Consider the following 20,233-nt stretch of genomic DNA (forward strand, 5'->3'; position numbering starts at 1 on the left):
GAGAGAAGAATTCTCCCTCTTGATGCAGCAGTGGAATTTTATCCTATAGTGTAGGGAACAAATATTTTAAAGATTTGGAGGAAAGAGAACAAATTGTCCACAGTGGAAGCACTTTTAAAGTTGTCTGAAACCCCCTGCAAACATGATGCTGCCATTTTGGGAGGTTTGGAAGCCCCAACATCCAATGTAGCTGCCTCCATTTCTTCCTCTCATCTCCACTCCATGCTGCCCACTCACCTACAGTCTGCACCCATAATCAATGCGCACATCACTGCTCACCTGTATCTGCAAAGCCACAGCTGCTGTGAGCATCCTCCTGAGAAATTGTTCAGGTCAAACACATTGAGAATGCAGTTGCACACTGAAATGACCTTGCCCTCTCCTCATAGGCTCTCGCCACTTATTCCTGCTACAGTTATGTGCTGGGTTTTGTCATCTTTTGTCTCATGTGTGGAGACTGTGAAAACGTATCAATACCCATCAAATGAGTGCCCACAGATCTGAGGATGCATCTTTTGTGACAAACGTGGTTCAGGTTTCTTGATCACCATTTGGGTTCTGCCCTGCAATTGTGTACGTGCTGTGTATCCCAGATTTACATGTACATTAAATGAGAAAGAGACAGAAACGACCTTTCTCATTTATGGGGTGGAAGAAACAGCATTCAGGAGCACTTGAGGGTAATGCCAGGGTTAAAGGAAGGCAAACTTGTCAGTTTTGGTCAAAGGAGGGATCCATTCAGCTTTCACACGGGTTTCAGTTCTCCTGCTATCACATCCATTAGCTTTCATGCCCAACGCTGCTTCCAGCTGACCCTATTCAAGAAACTCTGAAAGCAGCCCAACCTCCAACAGAGTTGGAGACAGAGTACCACGAACCTTGAATGAAGCCATGCACCTAACATGTTCTAAGGACTTTTATTTCTGACCAGGAAGCAAGATGCCACTACAACGTCTGTCCTCCTGCTGTAGAAGCTGAAACTGTGTGGTGAGATTGCTGGGGTCCAGAAGGTGCTATGGAGCTACAGAATGCCTGCACATGCTCCTTGGCAGACAGATATCTGCCTGCTCTGACACCCCTTATCCTAAATGGCAGAAATCCTGGCACTGTATGTTATCCCCTGGTCACACAACTGGTGTCTTGTAACTTACAGGTGTGATTTCAGTCAAACTCTGAGCAGATCTGAACTGTTGATGAGCTGTGTTTCATTCTGTTTCATGGTCTAAAATAACTAAATGAAATTCACTTAGAAGTCAGCTCGGTGAAAGCACTTCAAACTTGTACACATCAGCCTGACCTGACATCTGCTAACGCAGGGCAGCTCTGTGTAGGATGTTAGCAGCATAAATCAGCCTATGTTAGGAAGTTGCAGTCTCCTAAAACCACTGATGTGACAAAGCATTTCAGCATTTGAATGCAGTTCCTTCTGGGAAATAGCTACATGGGAGGTTTTTTCAATGGGAGAAATAGAGTAAGGGGCAAGGAGAGGCTCAGCTGCCCTTGAGCTGCAGGAGAGGTGGAGGCTTTGCCTGGAGCCCTCACCCCAAGCACTGACCAGCTGTGCTCTCAAAGTAAGCACTCACATAACTTAATGGACTTTTCTGCATAATTATTGAAATGAAATCCTAAGAGAAAGGGTCTCTGCCCAACAGCAGAGCTGCACTGCCAGCACCTTTCTGAATCCTTTCTTCTAGATGTGTCTTTGGTCTCCATCTAAATAAATATTTTCCTGTAACTTTTTTTGAATTTATTATTTTTAAATATTCCTGACGATTTTAAGTTACCGTAAATATTTGTAAGAATTGAAATGCAGGCAGCGCAGTGCTTCAGATGGCACCTTCCCACCTCATTGTGTATAACTGCATATATGAGCACTGCATTTTGGGCTTCTGATGGTTAGTTTTCTGACACTGCTGTAGTTTCTGAGTCTTTTAAGAAACCCCAGATCAGCAGCAGCAGCAGAAGCTGCCCCTTGCAGCAGTGCTGAAACTGGGAAGTGGTTTCCCACCCAGGATTATCGCTGGGGTTACACAGCTATGGTCTGAGACCTTATGCAGAAAAATGACATTTTTTGAGCTATTCCTTTCCTATAGAAGAGACTCTCACAGTTGGGAGTTATCAAACAACAGCGCTACTATTATTATTAACAATAAAAAGTAATTATATGGAGATTCCCATTAGACCCCCCCCAAAAAAAATTAATAACTCTTCAAATGTAATAACTAGGACACTAGGTGTCAGGGAAGCAATTTCAGATTTATACAGATTTTTTTTTGAAGCTGATTGGGAAAGCCTTTTAGATTCCTCGTATCTCTGTTTTCTGAAAATGTGCAGATTTCCTAGGAACTGTAGGAAGTGCTTTTGGTTTTTCCCGAGTCTACTTCAGGTTTACCTAGAGCAGCACCAGTCATCAAGATGTTACTCATAAAATTACAGGGAAACAAGCAAAACAGCCGCATTCCTTTCAGACCTCTTTATAGGCAAGGACGAATCAAAGATTCACAACAAAAAACATCTCTCAGCTGATGATCTGGTGTGAGAGCCTTAGGCTGTGAATCCTAAAATGAAGATCAGCTGGACAGCTCGACTTCAGCCTGACTTTCTGGTTTTCTAAACGAGATTTGTTTTTGTTTTTTTTTTTTGTGAATTCTTTCAAAGCTCAAAACCCAAATGTGTGACATTCTGACATGCCACTCTAAGGAACAGTAAATTCCTACCACAACAGATTAACCAAGATTGCCTGAGCTCTGGGAGCACCGTTAACCTCTCAAAAGCCCATGGCAACTCATCCCAGGAGATATGACCCTTTGCCTTCCATAACATCCCTGCAGAACAGTTCTCTACAGTTACCCTCAGATAATTAGGGCACACAGTTTCTAAATTTATTCTAGCTTCTCTCCCATTTCTAAAGTTACCGCTTCAGGCAGTCATTATTAAGTTTCTGTGGAGCAAAACTGTTAATTTAGGTTTCATCTATGCTGATACAGAGCCCTAAGAACTCATGTGGGTCAGCTTAATCCTCATCAACACACAAAAAATGTTTGCTTTATCTCAAATGCAATTAGAAACGTGAACCATTCACTGCAACAGGGAAAACCCTCAGGGCTGGGGTATGCTCCTGTCAGTTCAATCCAGTTACTAAATCAAGAAATACTGAAGCTAAAAAAAAAATGAAAACCAAATTAGGAGTATGCACTCAGGAATTTGAACCTGTTTAGCTAAATTGATTAAAGTAACATATTTTAAACTAGCTGTCTTTATGTTCCACCACCATCACTCTACTGCACACAGAGGGCTTTGGCTATGAACACCCCGAGAGGCAGCAGGGAGGTGAGGTCACAGGGGGAGGCTGATTGCCTTGCCTCAACAACACAGCTCCAGAGGGCATTTGCAGGAAAAGGTTTCCTTTATTTTGCTCGTAAAAGCACACTTCATTCCTAGTGTGAGTTGGCCTGATTTCACCTTCCAGTGAATTTTGATCATTATCACTATTAATCTAAATGCCCACCAAGGTTTTGTCCCTGTGCAGATATGTGGATTTTATGATCAATTAAGTGTATAACTCCATAAAACTGAACAGCTTGAGGTCCTGAAGACTCTTCCAAGGTTTATCTGGGTCGAAAGCTTACATGTTCCCGATTCTTGATCAAGCTTCATGAATTGCAGGCAGTGGAACTGGACCCCACTGCTACCACCGCCAATGGTTAAACCACTGGGCTCACCATCACCCGCTCAAATGTCCGAGCACCAATCCCCTGACCTGCTGATGAGCACAAACACAAAATCCTCTCTGAAACCTGGAATTCCTGCATCAGGGATTGCTACTCAGGGCTGGTAGGCTTAAATTCACCTCATGACCTTCTGGCTTCTACAACTTGCTCTGCAATTTAACAACTCTTGAAAGCAAACTTAAATGCTATTAAAAAATGTCTGTTTTAAGTTCTTGTAAGACTTCAAGGGACTTTTAGTTCTAAAAATGACTAACCTCCCAAGCTGCTATTTAACGCCTTTCTGTGTAACTATCAGAATAAAAGTGTTTCATTAACATCTTGTGCTGCAACCCCATCACATTTTTCCCCAAGTGAACACCAGACATAGTAAACGTTTCTGCCCTTTTGCACTATTAGTAGGTCCGCTCCTGTGTCATAATTACTATTACATTTCTGTTGACTCACTCTTACCATCCTTCACTGTTTTGGCTAAAGATTTACATCTCTGTAACTCCTGTTTCAGGCTCCTGTTTGATACGCCAGCTAACAGTGTTTTACGTCTTCTGTCACAAACTGCCTTCCATTCTCCCCTGTGCCAGCTGGGTTTTTTCAGGTGATATAGACTGCTCGCTCAGTGGCAAGATTGCATCTCTGGGAACTCAGACTTGTGATTACGTAGAGCAGGAAGGCCAGCCTCATTGCACACTTCTCTTTAACTTGGAAGGCACTAAATACACGTTTTGCTTCCAAAAACAAGAGATTTGGGGGCAGAACCCTACACTCACTTGTAACAGATTCATTAGTGGTTTGATAAACAGAGCACAGAGTATATTCTCATATATTTATTTATCCAATCACAATGTTAATTATTTCATTGTATGGTGAGGGTAAAATACCACTACTTTTTTTTATTTTTTTTCCATTAAAATTTTAGTATGCACTATATAAGACAGTGGGTAGAGTGAATGTGTTACGTTTGCTTCAGTAAATTAAATTCTATTTAAGTTAATATTGCTTTATTAGTGATAAATATGTCTCATGCCCATAAACACTACTTGGCATAAAATGATGAGAAAGCTACTACAAGCTACAGATGATGGTGGGAATGCATGCACTACACACACCCTTTTCAATGGCTTCATTACAACATTCAGTAAAAGAACTGTAAATTGCACATGAAGCCAAAAACAGACATCAAAATGCAGCAAAAGAAGAGGGGCCCTTTGCACCTACAGTAACTTGTATTGATTTATACAAGGTAGGAATCCCAAGATATTTGTATATGCTGGAACAGCTCTTAAAACAGATATAGAATTAATTTACAAAATACCTAAAGTATGGTCCTTCAGTGTTTTTATTCACATCTTCTACCCACTTAGCTACATTATATTCTCTTTTGAACCATGGGTTTAAATACCTGCAGAAAGCAATGGAAGGAACAGAGAAAGCAGAAGAACAAGAATAGAAAATCTGAGAACACACAGCACAAGCTTAGCAAGGATGTCTTCATCCCCAAAATGCAAGTGAATATGGCAAATCAATCAGTATGGATGTCAGGTGAGGACTAGGTAATGTGTACAACTGCATGAGAAAGTAAGACTCGCATGTTTGCTTTATCTGGAAATTCTTTGAAAGGATACATCACTCATTTAATCTCCTAAGGGCCAAATTCTCTCCTACGCAGAGGGCCAGCATTAAGCTCATGTTTTCAACTCCTCTCATGATCTCAAAGTAAGGCTGAAGGGGCACTTAGGCTCCTGTCCTGCACTTCTGCTCGTTGCAGACACAGATTTGTACCCATCTAGAGCAAATTGCAAGACAATGGGAAAATGAGTATGGAATCTTGGGCTTGGCCCTTCTACAGGAATGAATTTCAGCCCCAGTGCACTGAATGGCTTGAACTGTTTGTCAATGTGGTGGCAGTTTTTGCATTTATGTGCAAAGAAACCTCTGATTTCATGATTGCTTCCTGTGGTAGGTTTCCTGTGACCACAAGAAGCTTTCAAGGAGGTGGGCTGCAGTGCTATTTCGCATTTTACAGAAGCAACCTTGATACCAAAACCACCCTTTTTAGGAAAAAAATTCTGAGCTACATACTCCCATTAGTTACATGTAAACTAGAAATAAAAATGGTGTTTAATTAGTTGACAGCAATGTGACCCATAAAGAAGAAAACATTTTTTGACTGGTTTCTGTTAGCCCCCAGCACCAAGTTGAAGGAATTCCTCCCCCTTCATCACCTTAAGAAAAGAAAGGCAGTGTAGAAGCAGCAACATGTCTGGTCCAGTTTAAATCTGGTTTTGCTGTGTAAGAATGTCAGCAGTTTCACAATTATTTATAAAAACCACCTTCATTTAATAGAGATTAGCAGACTCTGAAATAGGAGATAACTTGTAACCAAGGGAAATGAGAAAAAAAAGAGTCTTTTTAAGTTAGTTTTGGTACCTGGGCTCAGTTCTCACCATACTTATGAAAGGGATTCCACTGACCTTTCACATGGGAATGGGCCTGCCAAGGGATTGCTCAGGTGGATTTTGGTGGGGCCAGACCATGCCCTTTAACCCTGCCCATATTTCAGACCACGTGGGAGACAAAAGCAGCAGCACTTTTTGACTGCTTAGGCCTCCTTTTTGGCTCTGGAACTTCTCCCCACCCCGCACAAGCGCAGCCACAGCTTTCAGAACGTTCTCGCCCTCAGCCGCAAGTGCTTGCTTCTAAGTAGCTTCCTCAGCTCTCTTACTGATAAGGAATCAGGAGTGCTTCATGTTTTCCAGCTCTAGCTCTTAGGGACAGAAAATATCACAAAATGTAGTGTAGCATGAGAAGAACTGCAAGTGGATGCTGACACCAGCATCATCAGGAACTAATCAGTTTGCGTTTTAGCATTAACTGTGTGCGACCACATATGTTCTTGGAAATCAGACATCGCAGTGGTACTTTTGACTTGAATTTTTTCATTTAGAAGGATCTTCTGGTAACCATGAAACACTCCCAGTCTGGCTCCCTGCATTATAAAACTAAGTGTAGAGTGGTATCAAAGCATGCAGCAGTCACACCACCGTGCGGCGGGGTTCCCTGTTCCGGCTGTACCACGGGCCATGGCTCACCACCCCAGTCCACCTGTTACAGAAGTGCTGAACTCAAGTAACTTGCAGACCTCTAAGCGATCCCATCAGTAAGCTCTCAGGCTGATCTTCACGGCCACGCCATTAGCGAGGGCCAAAATCTGCGTTTCCTTTGAGTGAGAAGTTCCCCTTGAAAACCAAGGTGTTCTTACACGCAAGCCTACAGCTCAAACAACAGCTCCATTTGGCTTGCAGCACAACATGCAACAGTGCAAAGACCTGGGCTGGGGATACTGGTACCCTCAGGCTGGGAGGAGGAAGGCCAGCTAGCGCGGCGGCAGCAGGAGCACCTCCAAGCAGTCACTGCGTCTCATGGCAGTGGCACTAGGGGATACTGAGGGAAAGGGACCGTCAGGGGTAGAACGGCAGCCCAGAGCGCAGGGGCAGGTGAGACTGACCTGTGATCCTGGCTCCCTGTTTGGGGGGGGTCAGAGCCCTCTGGGCTTATGCCTTGGGATGGGGTTGGGTGGGCGAGAGAAAGCCCAGGCTCAGATGCATGGGTTACCCTGCTGCAAAAACACAATATATAGTAGAGAGTCTAAGCCAAAAATGTTTGCATCAGTTACAACAATGAGGAAGACAAACACTTATAGGAAAAGCTGTGCAAGCTAACAGAGAGCAGAACTGCTGTTTAGCAAAGCACACGTTTCCTGGGACCTGTTTTCACACAAGCTCCCAGTTAAAATTCAGCTCATTCAGAAAACCTTCACTGTCTTTCCTGAATAACTCTAACTGATTTTGGTAGAACACCGGTTTCATCGGGCCATTTCATCAACCCCATTTGTGAAAGCTGCACAAACGTTCAGCTTATTGGTATCTGTGTGAACTGAACCACTTGCCTTTAATAAAGAAGAATTTTGTTTTACACCTAGAAACTACTTAATACATCCCAAAAGAGCTTTAGCAGTCTCCACAGAGCGATACTCCCAGCAGACACCCTGTGCCATGGGTCTGCCACGCACACAGGGATGCACAGAGGTGTGATCAGGACGTGTTTCAGGAACTGTCCCATGCATCCCCTCTGTCAGAGCTGTTCATGAAGGCTGCGCAGCCCAGACCTTGCTCAGTGCTTAAAAAATATCATTTAAGTGACCAGTGGCACAATTCTCTGCTATCTGGTGCTGTATACAAAAAAACCTTTGTGCAAAGTATGTGACTGACGAATATGTCAGATACTTTAGTGGGCAAGTGTATTATTACTCTGCACCTGAACATAAAAAAAAAAAGGAATTCTGCACAAGGTATGGCACAAATGAATGCAGCCTTCTAGTGGGTGATCTATCTGTCTCTAAGAAGAGAACAACAGCATTCCCCCCTTTTTTTCTGTCTCAGGAAGTATTCTTTGGACTTGCAGGGGTCACATAGGCGGGTCTTCTGTTTCATTACAGATTTAAGATCATTCTGTGTTTCCCAGAGAAGGTAAGAAGGTAAATTTGTCTGGGAAAAGCCACCATGAGGCATCCTCAAAGCAGCTGGCATCACTTTTTGTTTTGATGAATAAGATGGCCACAGTTAAACCATTCTCTGTCAATTTTCCCTTCTCTCAGAGCACATTATCTTGCTGACCAGAACCGCCCTGGGCAGTTCTCTTTCTCCATTCCTCACTGAATCTCACAGCACATCGCTGGTGTGGTGAGAACTCTCTGCAGGTGACAGGCCTGACAAGGAGACAGTCTCGTGCAACCCAGTACAGGCCTCTTCAGAAGGAGCACTCTCCTGCCAGCAGGTCTCTGCAGGACAGGACATGCAGTGCTATATCTGTGGCTCGGGAAGCACTGGGGCTGCTGCTGGGGTGAGAGGCACAGAGAGAAGCAGGAAGGAGAGCTGAGAATTAGGTGGGAATTCAGGGGCACCTTTATAAAAAAAACCAGCAACACTGGGAAAAAGATTTCTAACTCACAGCTCTGTCTAACCAGTTATTCTGTGCTCGCAAGATCTTGGATCAAATGTATAGCAGCTGAGCAGCACAGAGGAAAAAATATGTCCATTAGAGGGTTGTTGTTTTTTTTTTTACTGAAAATGATATTTTTCCCACACAATTTTGTTCACCATGGAATAAAAAGAGCTGCTCTGGTCTCATTCTTTATGGATCAAATCCAGCTCCAGTTTGCACCTCTGCTGAGTGATAGAATAATAACATAATTAATTAAACCATATTGGTTTTATATATCTTGTTTCAAGAATTCACTTAGAAAATGAAGAAAAGCACAGAACAAACTTCTAAAGAAGAACTTGCAATGTCATTTTGGTCAGATTAATTTCACTTTCATCAAACTATCTCATGCAAGGAGAGAAGAAAACCAGGAAAATAATGTTCCTTTAAGGGCTTATCAGCACTAAGACCAGTAGCACAGGGTCACTTGATAAACTCCTCCAAAGGGCCTGGGACTAATATTTCTGGTTCCACGTGACCATTTTGGCCATGCAATGTTGTAATTACTTTGTGCATCAAACTATTATTTCTTTAAACTGAAAGAGTCTTCTCCATGAACGTTTCTAAGCCTACTTGACTCAAGAAATTTCACTGCAGGTGGAAGAAAAGTTTCAGAACAAACTTAAATCCCCAAGTTGCAGAAAGCAGGGCACAGAGAGGTGACAGCAGTATTAGTTCCAGCAGGGTTGGTATCAAGCCTGCTTGCCCATACAGGTGCACAGTTAGTACTAATGGTAGGAGAAAGGGCACTGCCATTGCCACTGTGCTCATGGAGGGATCATTCCTGTGGGGCGTTAAGTGCTGTAAAAGCAGGCCATTGCTTGACACCATTATGTTTCCAGCCATTCCCCATTCAATCATGAAAGAAGCCTGAAGCAGTAGGATTAAGTAAAAAGCCTCTTTCCCTGTGGGAAACACTGCATTCATGGGCTCTTCAGTAAATGTAACTAACACATCAATACAGAGCACAGCTATAACTCATGCTGTATGGGTCTGTGGAACAGTCATTTGGTAAGGACCACCAGGGCTTACTCAAGATTGGCTCTTTCAGGTTTTGTCAGCTTACAACAATGAACTACAGGATACTCTCAGAGCAGATACCTCCCCTAAAACCTCCAGGCAGGTTTACAGAGATATAAATCACTAATTCTGCAATGGTCCAACCCAAGGTGAAGACAAGGGTAAGAAATGTGTTATCAGAAACTCAATATTGAACCAGGATACACTCAGCAATGGCAGTTTACTGTAGATAAAAGGCTGTAGTGATGGTGTAGGCAGTCACCATCATTGGGAATTGCTATGGGAACGACTGTGAGGATGCCTACATAAAAAAGAAAATTGATAGTTAATTTTTTAAAGAATACATAAAAAGAGGTTGAAATACATTAGCCAAACCATTACCAGATCAGCCATAATCAGTCAGCAATCAGAATGGGCCACAGGGCAAAAATGCTGCTGTCTACTTTTCAGTACTCTTAATCTACAAAACAGAAGTATGAAAACTGCATTTCTGGGTTTTGTTGTAAATTCAGACTTACTCAGTTGAATTAGAACGTGGCCTAAATCTTTTGCCTCTGACTTTCTTTCTGTTTCCTCCTATATTACCTGGAAGAAATCAGAGGATAAAGACAGATGGTAAAACATCTTGAAACTGACCTTTGTTCCATTCCAGAATGTATATTCCCTTTGCAATCCCAACAAGTCACTAGCTATGACTGTTTAAAAGCCATAGGTCAGTCTCTTTTGAATTACGTCAGACCAGGAAAACCTGATGCTTAGGTGATCTTCCACTACTTTCTGCTGCAACTGAACAGAGCCAAAAGCTATTTAGTTTCAGCATCCACTTGAAAAAAATCACTTCAAGAAAAAAAATACTGCATGATAAAATCACAAAAGTTGGCAAAAGTGAATGGACCTCTTGATCTCTTTCACATTGATTCACATATAGAAATAGCAGAAATTAGATCCAATTTTTATGTAATAAAGCTTGTGTGGGGCACTGCTAAATCCGAACTCCAAGTTAACAACAGGCAGAATTTTAAGGAGTCAACTTTATCTACTGAGACTACCTAAGCATTTAGAGAGCAGCAGTGTCACAGGTTGTTTCCACTGTGACCAAATACAAAGGTTCACACTTACCTTGCCAAGAATTACTCCTAGGCCTCCCATTTTCACAAATGTCTGAAATATGCTTTGTGTCTGGAATCCTTTCACTCCAGGAATGAGATAATCCATTTGACCTGGAATAGGAGGGCTCAGATGCAGTTATTGTTAACAGGTGTTGCCTTGACACAAGCGCAGCCACACTGCCAGAGTCAGTGCCACACACAGCCTAAGGTCTGTCTGCACTAGCAAAACTGGTCAGAACAGATGCTTATTTCTTAGGAACAGGTTCTGCTTAAAGGATGTATTTATGTGTTTTAAAAAACTCTGAACTCTCTTGTGTGTTTTTCCATCTCTGCTCTCCTTGCAGTGCAGGCATCTGACAGATGCTCTTCAGTTCCAAGAAGATAAGGCTAATCACAGCCACACTGAAATAAGCCCAGGGCCTTATTAATTCTTTATTAATTCAAAGTTATATGAAATATGGAAAGCCTGAGAACGAACAGACCCACTGAGAGATTTGGTAATCATTTTCTCCTCCTAATCATCTATCTTCAGGTCCAGGAGTAGCTTGCTATGTACTGCCTTTAGTGTTTGCTATTTCACAACAAGGAGAGTAATTACAAATTTATATGTTTTAATCTTTGAACACTTGTGAATACTAACACTTCACAGGATTTTCCAGCAAGGAGAAGCCCAGATGGCTGATATCCCAGTCACCAGAACACCTGTGAAGAGATGCCATCGATGTTTCCACCCAGTGCAAATCACAACCCACTTAAAGGTAGGAAATAGTCCCTGGGCATTGAAATGGGAGAGCTGTGACATGTCCAGCATAGTTAATGGGATATTTGTCAGACCTGCTTTTTTCGACCTGGCGGTGGCACAACGTATCTGAACTGGTGGCAGGCAACAAAAAAACCTCTCTAGTTCAGACAGACCTTAGAAATCATTAGCTTTACAGAACAAATAATAAACAAAACGTGAAAGAAATGGAGTACGAAACACAGGTACAGACAAGGGAAGAAACACCTTGAATGACATTCATTTAAAAGCAAATATTTTTCTTAACTGCAACACAATCCTTCTGACACAAACCTATGAAGATTTGCTTCTCCAAGACTGTTTTTTCAAAATTTTACCCACCTGAGAAAAGATTCTCCAACACAAACACTGTATCATTTAAAATTAACTCTTTCTCCGGGAAACAACAACTCACAAGTCTAAAATGCTGAATTAAAAAAAATGGAAATAATGAATTACATGCTACCACTGTTTTCTGTGATTCTGTGAACACATATATTACACCAGATTGAACAAAGTTGTGTATAGCTTCAAGCTGGTATACCCAATGGCACTGCAAATGTACCCCTTCCACATATTTCTCTTTACTTTCTTCAAAAACACCACAAAGAGAATGGCTTCGTCAACTGCACAGCTACCGACTCCTCATTGAGACAAGGTCTGAGATTGCAGCTTCCTTATGAAGCAGTCCAAGAGTGTCTTTCCCTTCAGTGACATTCACAGCTTCTTGTGAATTGTTTTAAAGTGCTAGCTGAAGATTTTCTTAATTAAAGCTTCTCTGACTACAGAGGGACTTGAAGCATCAGAACCTCAGGACCTCAGCAATTACAGAGGACTCAATGTTTTTTAATGAATTTTCCATTTCTAAGCACTTCTTTTCTTTTGTAAGTAATCAGAGCAATAGCAGAATAAGTGAAATCTGAACAAGGGCAAAATCTAATGCATTTTTGGGTTACTCATAACAGCAAGCAAGAAACCAAAGAAAGTCTTTGCAGAATCATTTGTTAAGATAACACTCGGCAGCCATTTAGAACATTAGCCCAATAAGTGAAAGTGGAATAAAATGAAAGTATCATCATCCTTACTATGAGACAGCAAGGATACTATCCAGAAGTATAGTCAATTTAGTGAATTAATGACACCAATAAATAAAGGTATAAAAACAATTTACATTTATTACTGAAGCAAAACAGTGTTCCTTTTCTTTGATTACATGACAAAAACAATAAAAATTGTGTTGGATTTTTTTTAATATTTTTTATTTGGCAGATTATTATTATAGTCTACTTGAAAACAATTTTCAAGCAAGGAAATGATGAAAATTGGATTGCTCAAACTCGGTTTCCATTGGAAAGCATGTTTATTCTGGTCCAATTATAATAATTAGTAGCTCAGGGTGTGTGAGAAAAATCAGTAATCAAAGCACAAAGGATGCTAACCGTAACATTCCACAAGGAGAGAAGAAAGAACCAAACCTGCTGCAAAACAATGAAATGTTCTGACTAATGGAATAATGGGTGATGGAACAGGTAGAAATCTGAAAATGCGACAGAAAAGCAGACCTCTTCTTAGAACTAGATGCAGAGTTTGTGCTGACTCCAGGAGGCATGTCGCTATAAAAAGAGTCGGCCTCTCCGGGCTTTTTTACATAGTCTCCCTGGGGTATTTGTCTGAAGCATAACAAACATTGGAGAGTCAGAGAACAGGGAAGGCAAGAATATGCATACAAACATACACAAATAATAGTTTTAAGGAAGGAGGCAAGGACTGTGACCCTCAAGGAAACCTGTTACACACAGTCAATCTGTAAGAAGTAATTCAACTACCCAAGAGAAAACTCACGCACATTTCTGATAGCTCAGGAAAGGGGATGATGTGGTTTTGGGAGGGAAAAGCAGGGCGCATTTCACTGATAAACTCTGACCACTGTTTTTAAAGTTGGTGGTTCTTGGGATGTTGACATTTCAAGGGCTCATTGTGCAAGTTGTGAAAGGCACCCCTGGCTGAACACACACCTGGGTCAAAGAGGAGTTCAGGAAAAGTGACTGAGTTTTTCCCTCTGGATGATTACTGAGATAGATGCCTTCTGTTCAAGTTCTGTGACTGGTACTGAATTCAAAAATAACAATAATGAGTTGTTGAAACTTCAGGAGGAGAAAGATCTCTGGTTTATGATCCCCCTCATGTATGGGGAATTTCTGCCAGTGTCAGAGTTTCTCAGCTACTCCAGATTACCACAACAGATTCAGTCTGCCAAGACACATAAAAGTAATGCAGTACAAATCTGAGAACAGTTCATTCTTTTCTAGTGCCAGAAGTGTGGTTTTGGTGCACAAAACTGTGCATTAGGAAGTCTTAATCAAGTTATGCCACTCTCATTCAGGTGGTAAATTCATTGCCAGCTGAAAAACTAAAATCTAAATATTCCAGTTACAGCTCCACCCCACCAGAAAATACAAATTGCATCTGAAAGCTGGCTACATCATAATGCCAGCAGTTTAATTATCCCTGCACTGTCCAAGGACTCCTGGCTTCAGTTTTCCCCTGTCAAGATGCACATTAGTCAGAAGATTGATTCATTCTTAGGTTATGTCCAACTCCAGACTGGAACTGGGCTCTCTTCATTCCAGATTTGAATTTGTAATGATCCTGAAGTATTTGAAACGTGTAATTACGTGATTAGTGATAAATCACTAATGTACTTGCATTTCCCTAACAGTTCTTGAGTTCCCATTCCTCAGCCACTACATCTTTTCAGTACCAACAGGATTTGCACAGTTCTGCTGCACCACTCAGCACCACCAAATTCTTCCTTCTTTTTGCCTGGTGACATTTTCTACCTGCCAGTCCAACCATAATGCTTGCTTTGACTTCTTCTAGTCACTATTTCTGTCTCACTCTCTGACCTTGTTGTGCACAATATAAATTAACCAGCACTTGGCAGAGCTTTTCTGCTTTTTGCAAGTATTTTGAGCCTGGCAGAGAAAGCAGTGCATGGGCAGAGGAGGTGGAGAACAAGCACAACAGGCAGCAGCAACGCACAAAGCAACAGGTTGCATCAGGGGCTCGTAACATGAACAGAAAATAGGAGAATTTAGGAAACTGTCCCATCTGCAGCAGCCTGTGAGAGGCAGAACATTTCCCCAGACCGGTCTGCCAAGCAGATGATGATGGCCTTCTGGGAGTCAAACCTGAAATCGCTGTGTGGGTTTTGGCCACCAGCTTGTAAGTACGAAAGCTGAGGCCTCAGCTGAAGCTGGTGCCATGATTTGGCTACAAATACTTCAGCAGGGCAGCTGAAGGAAATGGGCTCTCCTTCACACACCAATTGAATTGCATTGTACTTTGCATTAACTGCAAAGAAGCTCTGAAAATGAATTTGTCTCAGAAGGCTCCTGAACATTGTGTGAATATTAATTATTCAATTCTCAGCCTCCCAAGGACAATTTCATCCCTAATAGCAGATTTTCAGTCTTTTACTGGAAATACTTTCCTGTTTTCCTAAAATGCTCTAAGAAGTAAACATTATTTTTGCTAATGAGTCCAGTGAAATCAAGATTTCGAGCAATGTGTATAGAATCAATATCAATTCTATATATTTAAGTAAATATTTTTTTAAATATGATAATTTATCACTCCTATATTTTCTTTGTAGCATGTAAATGAGTAAGAAAAGCTATTATCAGAATTTTCCAGAGATACATTCCATTACTTTTATCACATACCTCTGTCTTCTGTAATTTCTTTCCATAAGAAGAGAAGAGGAAGAAATATGATTACATTATCAGTATGCAGGTACACATGGACAGTAAGACATATATATAGAATGAAATTTTTTGCTCAAAACTTTTCAACAAAATCCAATTCTGAAGTAAACATAATCATAAACCAGAATAAACAAGGAAAATACACTCATGTTGATGGATGAAATCATTGCTGAGCAGAAGGTGACCTTCATGACAAACTTAAGACTATCTACTGTGATGCTGCTAATGAATGGTGCTTCTGCCCTTCACCTGCAAAAGGAAATCTCTGGCTACATCTCCAAACTAGCCTTTAACTTTCAGAGATGTACTCAATGTAGAAGCCTGGCTTTTGAAATACTGCTAGCAGCTAAGGTTGAACTACCATGACAGCATAACCTTTTTACTATCCTAATCGTCCGAGCTCTTTTTCCAAAGGCCTCTTTCTTTATGTATTTCTGAGCTGCCCTGAGCCTACTTCAGAGCAATGCCAGGGTGAGGAACATATCAGTTTGTAATGCCAAACCGTGGAGCTGTGTCCTGTCCACAGCACTGCCTGAAGCACAACTTGCCCCAAGTGCCCATGGAGGAAGGACTCTGACAGTCCCCCTCACCCAGACACTGATGACCAGGTAAGCATCTTCCTTTTATTTAGTATGTGAAAAAGAGCTATATTTTTCTGGTTTTAGAAGAAATTCACAAAAGGAGAAATACGGAAAAAGAGCAGTCAAATTTGTACTTTGACCTTCAGTGAGCAGAATACATCAGGAAAGAACCTGCAACTTATTTACAAATTGCAGGTCTTTCTCACCAAAAAATGTGCTTGAATTGATTTGGGGTTGACAATACAAATATCTGTTTAAGGAAACCTATGTTTAAACGCTTTACTGTCTAAAGGCAAATCTTTCTGAATTTATTTTGTCATTGAAAAAGATCTGTAAATGAATCAGACTGTACTCTGGAATCTCCTTTGTTAGATACAGTAAAATTACAATCTGACCATTTACAATAATAAAATAAATAGCAAAAAAAAAAATCTTTCAAACCTGGATCAAGCCCTCCAAAAGCAAAGTCACATATACATATAAGAATTCTTTGAGAAAGGCTAACACTATAAAAAATGATATTGTACAGATATAATCAAATCTTGATTTCTTTGAATGACATTTGAATTGTTCCTATCATAATGTTGCCAGTTATCAGATCAAATAAGCTCATTTTAACTACATTAAGAAGAATACAATTTACTTACTTGTAACCCCAAGCAGTTATTCCTAAAACGAGAGCCAACACTAAAATGGTGCCAGCAATAGCCCCAATTATTATGTTTGTGCTAACAACACCTAGAAACACAAGAAAGGGGGAAAATATGCAATTTCAGGATAAAATATACAAGAACAAGAAATTGTCTTTCAAAAACCTGTTTGAACAACTTGCACCAGGATGACTAATTGTAACCAGCAATACAATCTTGAAGTATAGCACGGACATAAAAAGATTGTTTGGACATCAAATTTGACCTCTATCTGCTTCACGTAACTGAACGCTTGCCACTTGGGAAAGTTGTGCCAGGTACACCAATATAATGTCATCAGCATTAAACTACTGTACTGCAACTGTATTATCTGTCTAGTAAATGAATGCTTACATTGGAATACAAGGGACTTTCTGTCTTTGTTTAAAACTTCTCCGTTGCTGAATCATCTTAAAAAGACCAGAAATGAGATTATGGAAACTAGTAAAACTGCCCCATGCAGGGATTTCTAATGACTGTATAAAACATTTACACCTTCATTTTTCCTCGGTATATCTTCCTCTTGTATTCAAGCCTTAAGAGGAATAAAACTCTCACTAAAAAAAATGTATAAGACTAAAATTTGTGTTTTTGCCATGTAATAAAAAGCTGACTCTACAAACAAGAATTAAACATGCAAGTAACTAAACCTTTCCACCAAGATACAAGAACTTGTAAATTTTAGTTTGACCTAACCTATCAATGCTCTTTATAAGGCCACTGAAATGTCTGGGGCAAGCAGTGCACAACTAGATGCACTGGTGACAGTCACAAGTGCTGCACCAAATATCATGAGTGACACTTGACAATGAGTGCTTCTGCTAAACAAGGAAGGAAGGGAAGGAGGCTCCTACCAGTGCATCATGTTGCAAGCTAGCTGCAAGAGTCAGAGAGCTAGTTTTGCTTAATGAAACTTCCTCAAATCCAAGCTTTACTAATTATTGAAAAAAATATATAACTACACACCTTTGTTGATGGCATCTTTATAAAAAAATGCATCATCTTTGATGCGAGAGCTGCAGTCATCTCCTCCCCAGAATCGGTCACAGACACACTTCATTTCATTGCTACAAACCTGCATCCAAAAGGATTGTTCAGAATAAAATAATAAAATCAATAATTCCCATCATTAAACTACACTAACTTTAACTGCCTGCATAATTTGACAGAACATTTTTAATATACACCAATTTGTAATTTATATATTAGATATAAATATATTAAATGCATCATTGCACTTTATATGTGTGTTATATTGTAATATATTATGTAATATATCACATAAAGGGATATACTGAATACGTTAATATATTTTAAATTCAACGTATATTTAATAGAGCCATCTATAATTACTTTAGGAGACAACTTTTTTTTTTTAATATGAAGAAGTGGTTGATTTCAGATAATAAAGGGAGTTCTCATGCAGTGCAGGAGACAAAAGGCATTATGAGAGAACAATTCCATTGATCTCAGCCAAGCCACAGGGACCTGGACACTCTTTCAAACTGTGTGGGGGACAAAGGGATTTGCCAGGGCCACAGCAAAGCCATAGGCTCTGCACTGAGCAAAGAAACTGGCCCTGAGAGTTGGGAGCAAGCTCACTGCTCCTTCTTCTGGAGGGAATTAACTCTCAGCCAACAAAATCCAATAACTTTATGAATTTTCTTGGCAGCTGACACAACAGAGGTAATTAAAAAGAGCATTTGGAAGAACAGGGCCCCACCTTTCTTAGAAGTAGGCAATAAAACCTTCACATCCTTCTGAATGTTGTCTGAGGAAATATCAGCCAAGTTAGCTGAAGTGATCTGGTTAAGATTTTTGTAGAATTAATACCTATGTACTGTGACTCAGAGTTCAGGATGCTTTGACTGCAACACATTATGTTCACTGATATGTCTTCTCCAGTATAAAGACTTCTAGAGTCATGTTGCTGGCTCCCTGCAAGGTCTAGCTACTCTACTACACAATACTGTATACTCAGCCAGAACAGAAGAAAGGAGTGAAGAATATGAGAACATACACCGTGTCCTGAACAGATTTGGGTGTCTGTGGTGCCTGGGCACGTGCTGAAGTTGAAGGATTCGATGGGGAGGCAGCGATGGTCAAGGCACACCATGTTTGGCCCACACGGCGTCCCATTCTCCACATAGCCCAGGTCTGTCTCCTCATCAAGCTTCACGTGTCCACCACTACAAGACAAGAAGGAGGAATTCAGAGACTTGTGCTTAGACCAGATACCTGAAAAACCATGATCTGGGCTGCTACCTTCATTTCTGTCTGCATTATGTAACGCACAGGACCAGGGAAAAGTAAGCACGGGCTAATTCATCTCACCAGCCCTAATGTAAAACAAACCAGAATGGAGTATATCTACATCAAAGAAATATAACAATGAAAATGACATTTTTCTTGCAGAAGAGCTTGTGTTGTATAAAACACTGAATTTAGTTTTGCAGGACTTTATTTCATCTTGCTGTGCGAACATACCTGGTCTATAACTGGGATTAAACCAACATATGGCAATACATTAAGCTGCCAGTTAGCTTTAGTAGTGCAGCAAATGTCTAAGTATTTTCAGTAAATTAAGCATGCTACAAACATTAACGAATGTAGTTCCAAGAGGCCAGAGAAGAGCATTATGTCCCTACTGGCAAAACTGACAGCTATACAAAGGGGGCTGCAAAACAGCTGTGCTCTCCATACACAGTCAAGTTTCAAAAGGTTAACAAAATATGAGCTTTTTTTTCTTAATGGAAACAGTTCAGAGCTTAATGGAAACAGTTCAAAGCTGCTTTTCCATGCAAGATGGATACTGACTGTCCTATTTTCAGGACTTCCAATTACCTGCAGGTGTACACTTTTCCAAACTGCAAGACTGATGAGGTGATTTCACCATCAAGTTCTCCAAGTCTGGGCACACTAGATATATTCGAGCACAGAAGGTATCCACAAAGCACATCCCTGCATTGAGAGAATAAGCAGATACTCGCTGAAAAGAAATCTCAAGAAAAATGCATGATCAAAAAATGTGTTTTTCTTCACTTGCTTTGCAACATATTTGTTATTCTTTGCTTTTTCTCACTGACAGAACTGCCATAAATAACATCCTATTTCCCACAAAAATCATTCTCCTGAGAATGAGGCTTTTTTGTGACGTATTATCAACAATGCTCTGCAAATGAAGAACTGTCAAGAACAAACCACATCAAATTGACTTAATATCCCATTAAGGTACAACAGCTGTCCCATGGAGAAGCAGTAGATGTGGTCTTCAGACAAACATCTAACATATGTAAAGGAATTAGAGACACAATTGTCAAAGGGACTTTAAACTTGTGTGCAGGGACTTGCATATTGTCAAACTAGGAGGGTCAGGCCTTTCTCATGTTACTGAATATTTTTCACTAACAAGTTTGTAAATGAACGTAAGAAAGGTTACCACATCTGCACAGAGAGCAGGGAAAGGAGCTGCAAGCAGAATTAGAATGAAAGAACAGGACACACTTCTGTACAGAGGCCTC

At 40.6% G+C, this 20,233-nt stretch overlaps 1 protein-coding gene across 1 annotated transcript in view; it reads right to left on the reverse strand.

The window, feature by feature from the left end:
• Positions 1-20,233, reverse strand: part of ADAM22 (ADAM metallopeptidase domain 22) — a 121,539-nt gene that overhangs the window by 4,881 nt on the left and 96,425 nt on the right. The window contains exons 22-31 of the mRNA XM_065731212.1: positions 19,557-19,673; positions 18,733-18,901; positions 17,679-17,787; positions 16,671-16,761; positions 15,401-15,418; positions 13,238-13,345; positions 10,908-11,008; positions 10,307-10,373; positions 7,234-7,344; positions 5,041-5,127 (exon numbers count right to left, since the gene is read on the reverse strand). Coding sequence (XP_065587284.1) covers positions 5,041-5,127; positions 7,234-7,344; positions 10,307-10,373; positions 10,908-11,008; positions 13,238-13,345; positions 15,401-15,418; positions 16,671-16,761; positions 17,679-17,787; positions 18,733-18,901; positions 19,557-19,673 — 978 coding nt within the window. The remainder of the gene's footprint in view (positions 1-5,040; positions 5,128-7,233; positions 7,345-10,306; positions 10,374-10,907; positions 11,009-13,237; positions 13,346-15,400; positions 15,419-16,670; positions 16,762-17,678; positions 17,788-18,732; positions 18,902-19,556; positions 19,674-20,233) is intronic.

The sequence above is a fragment of the Cyrtonyx montezumae genome, unplaced genomic scaffold (assembly GCF_038088225.1).
Source record: "Cyrtonyx montezumae isolate F1298 unplaced genomic scaffold, pur_monq_1.0 scaffold_14, whole genome shotgun sequence".
Classification (NCBI taxonomy): domain Eukaryota; kingdom Metazoa; phylum Chordata; class Aves; order Galliformes; family Odontophoridae; genus Cyrtonyx; species Cyrtonyx montezumae.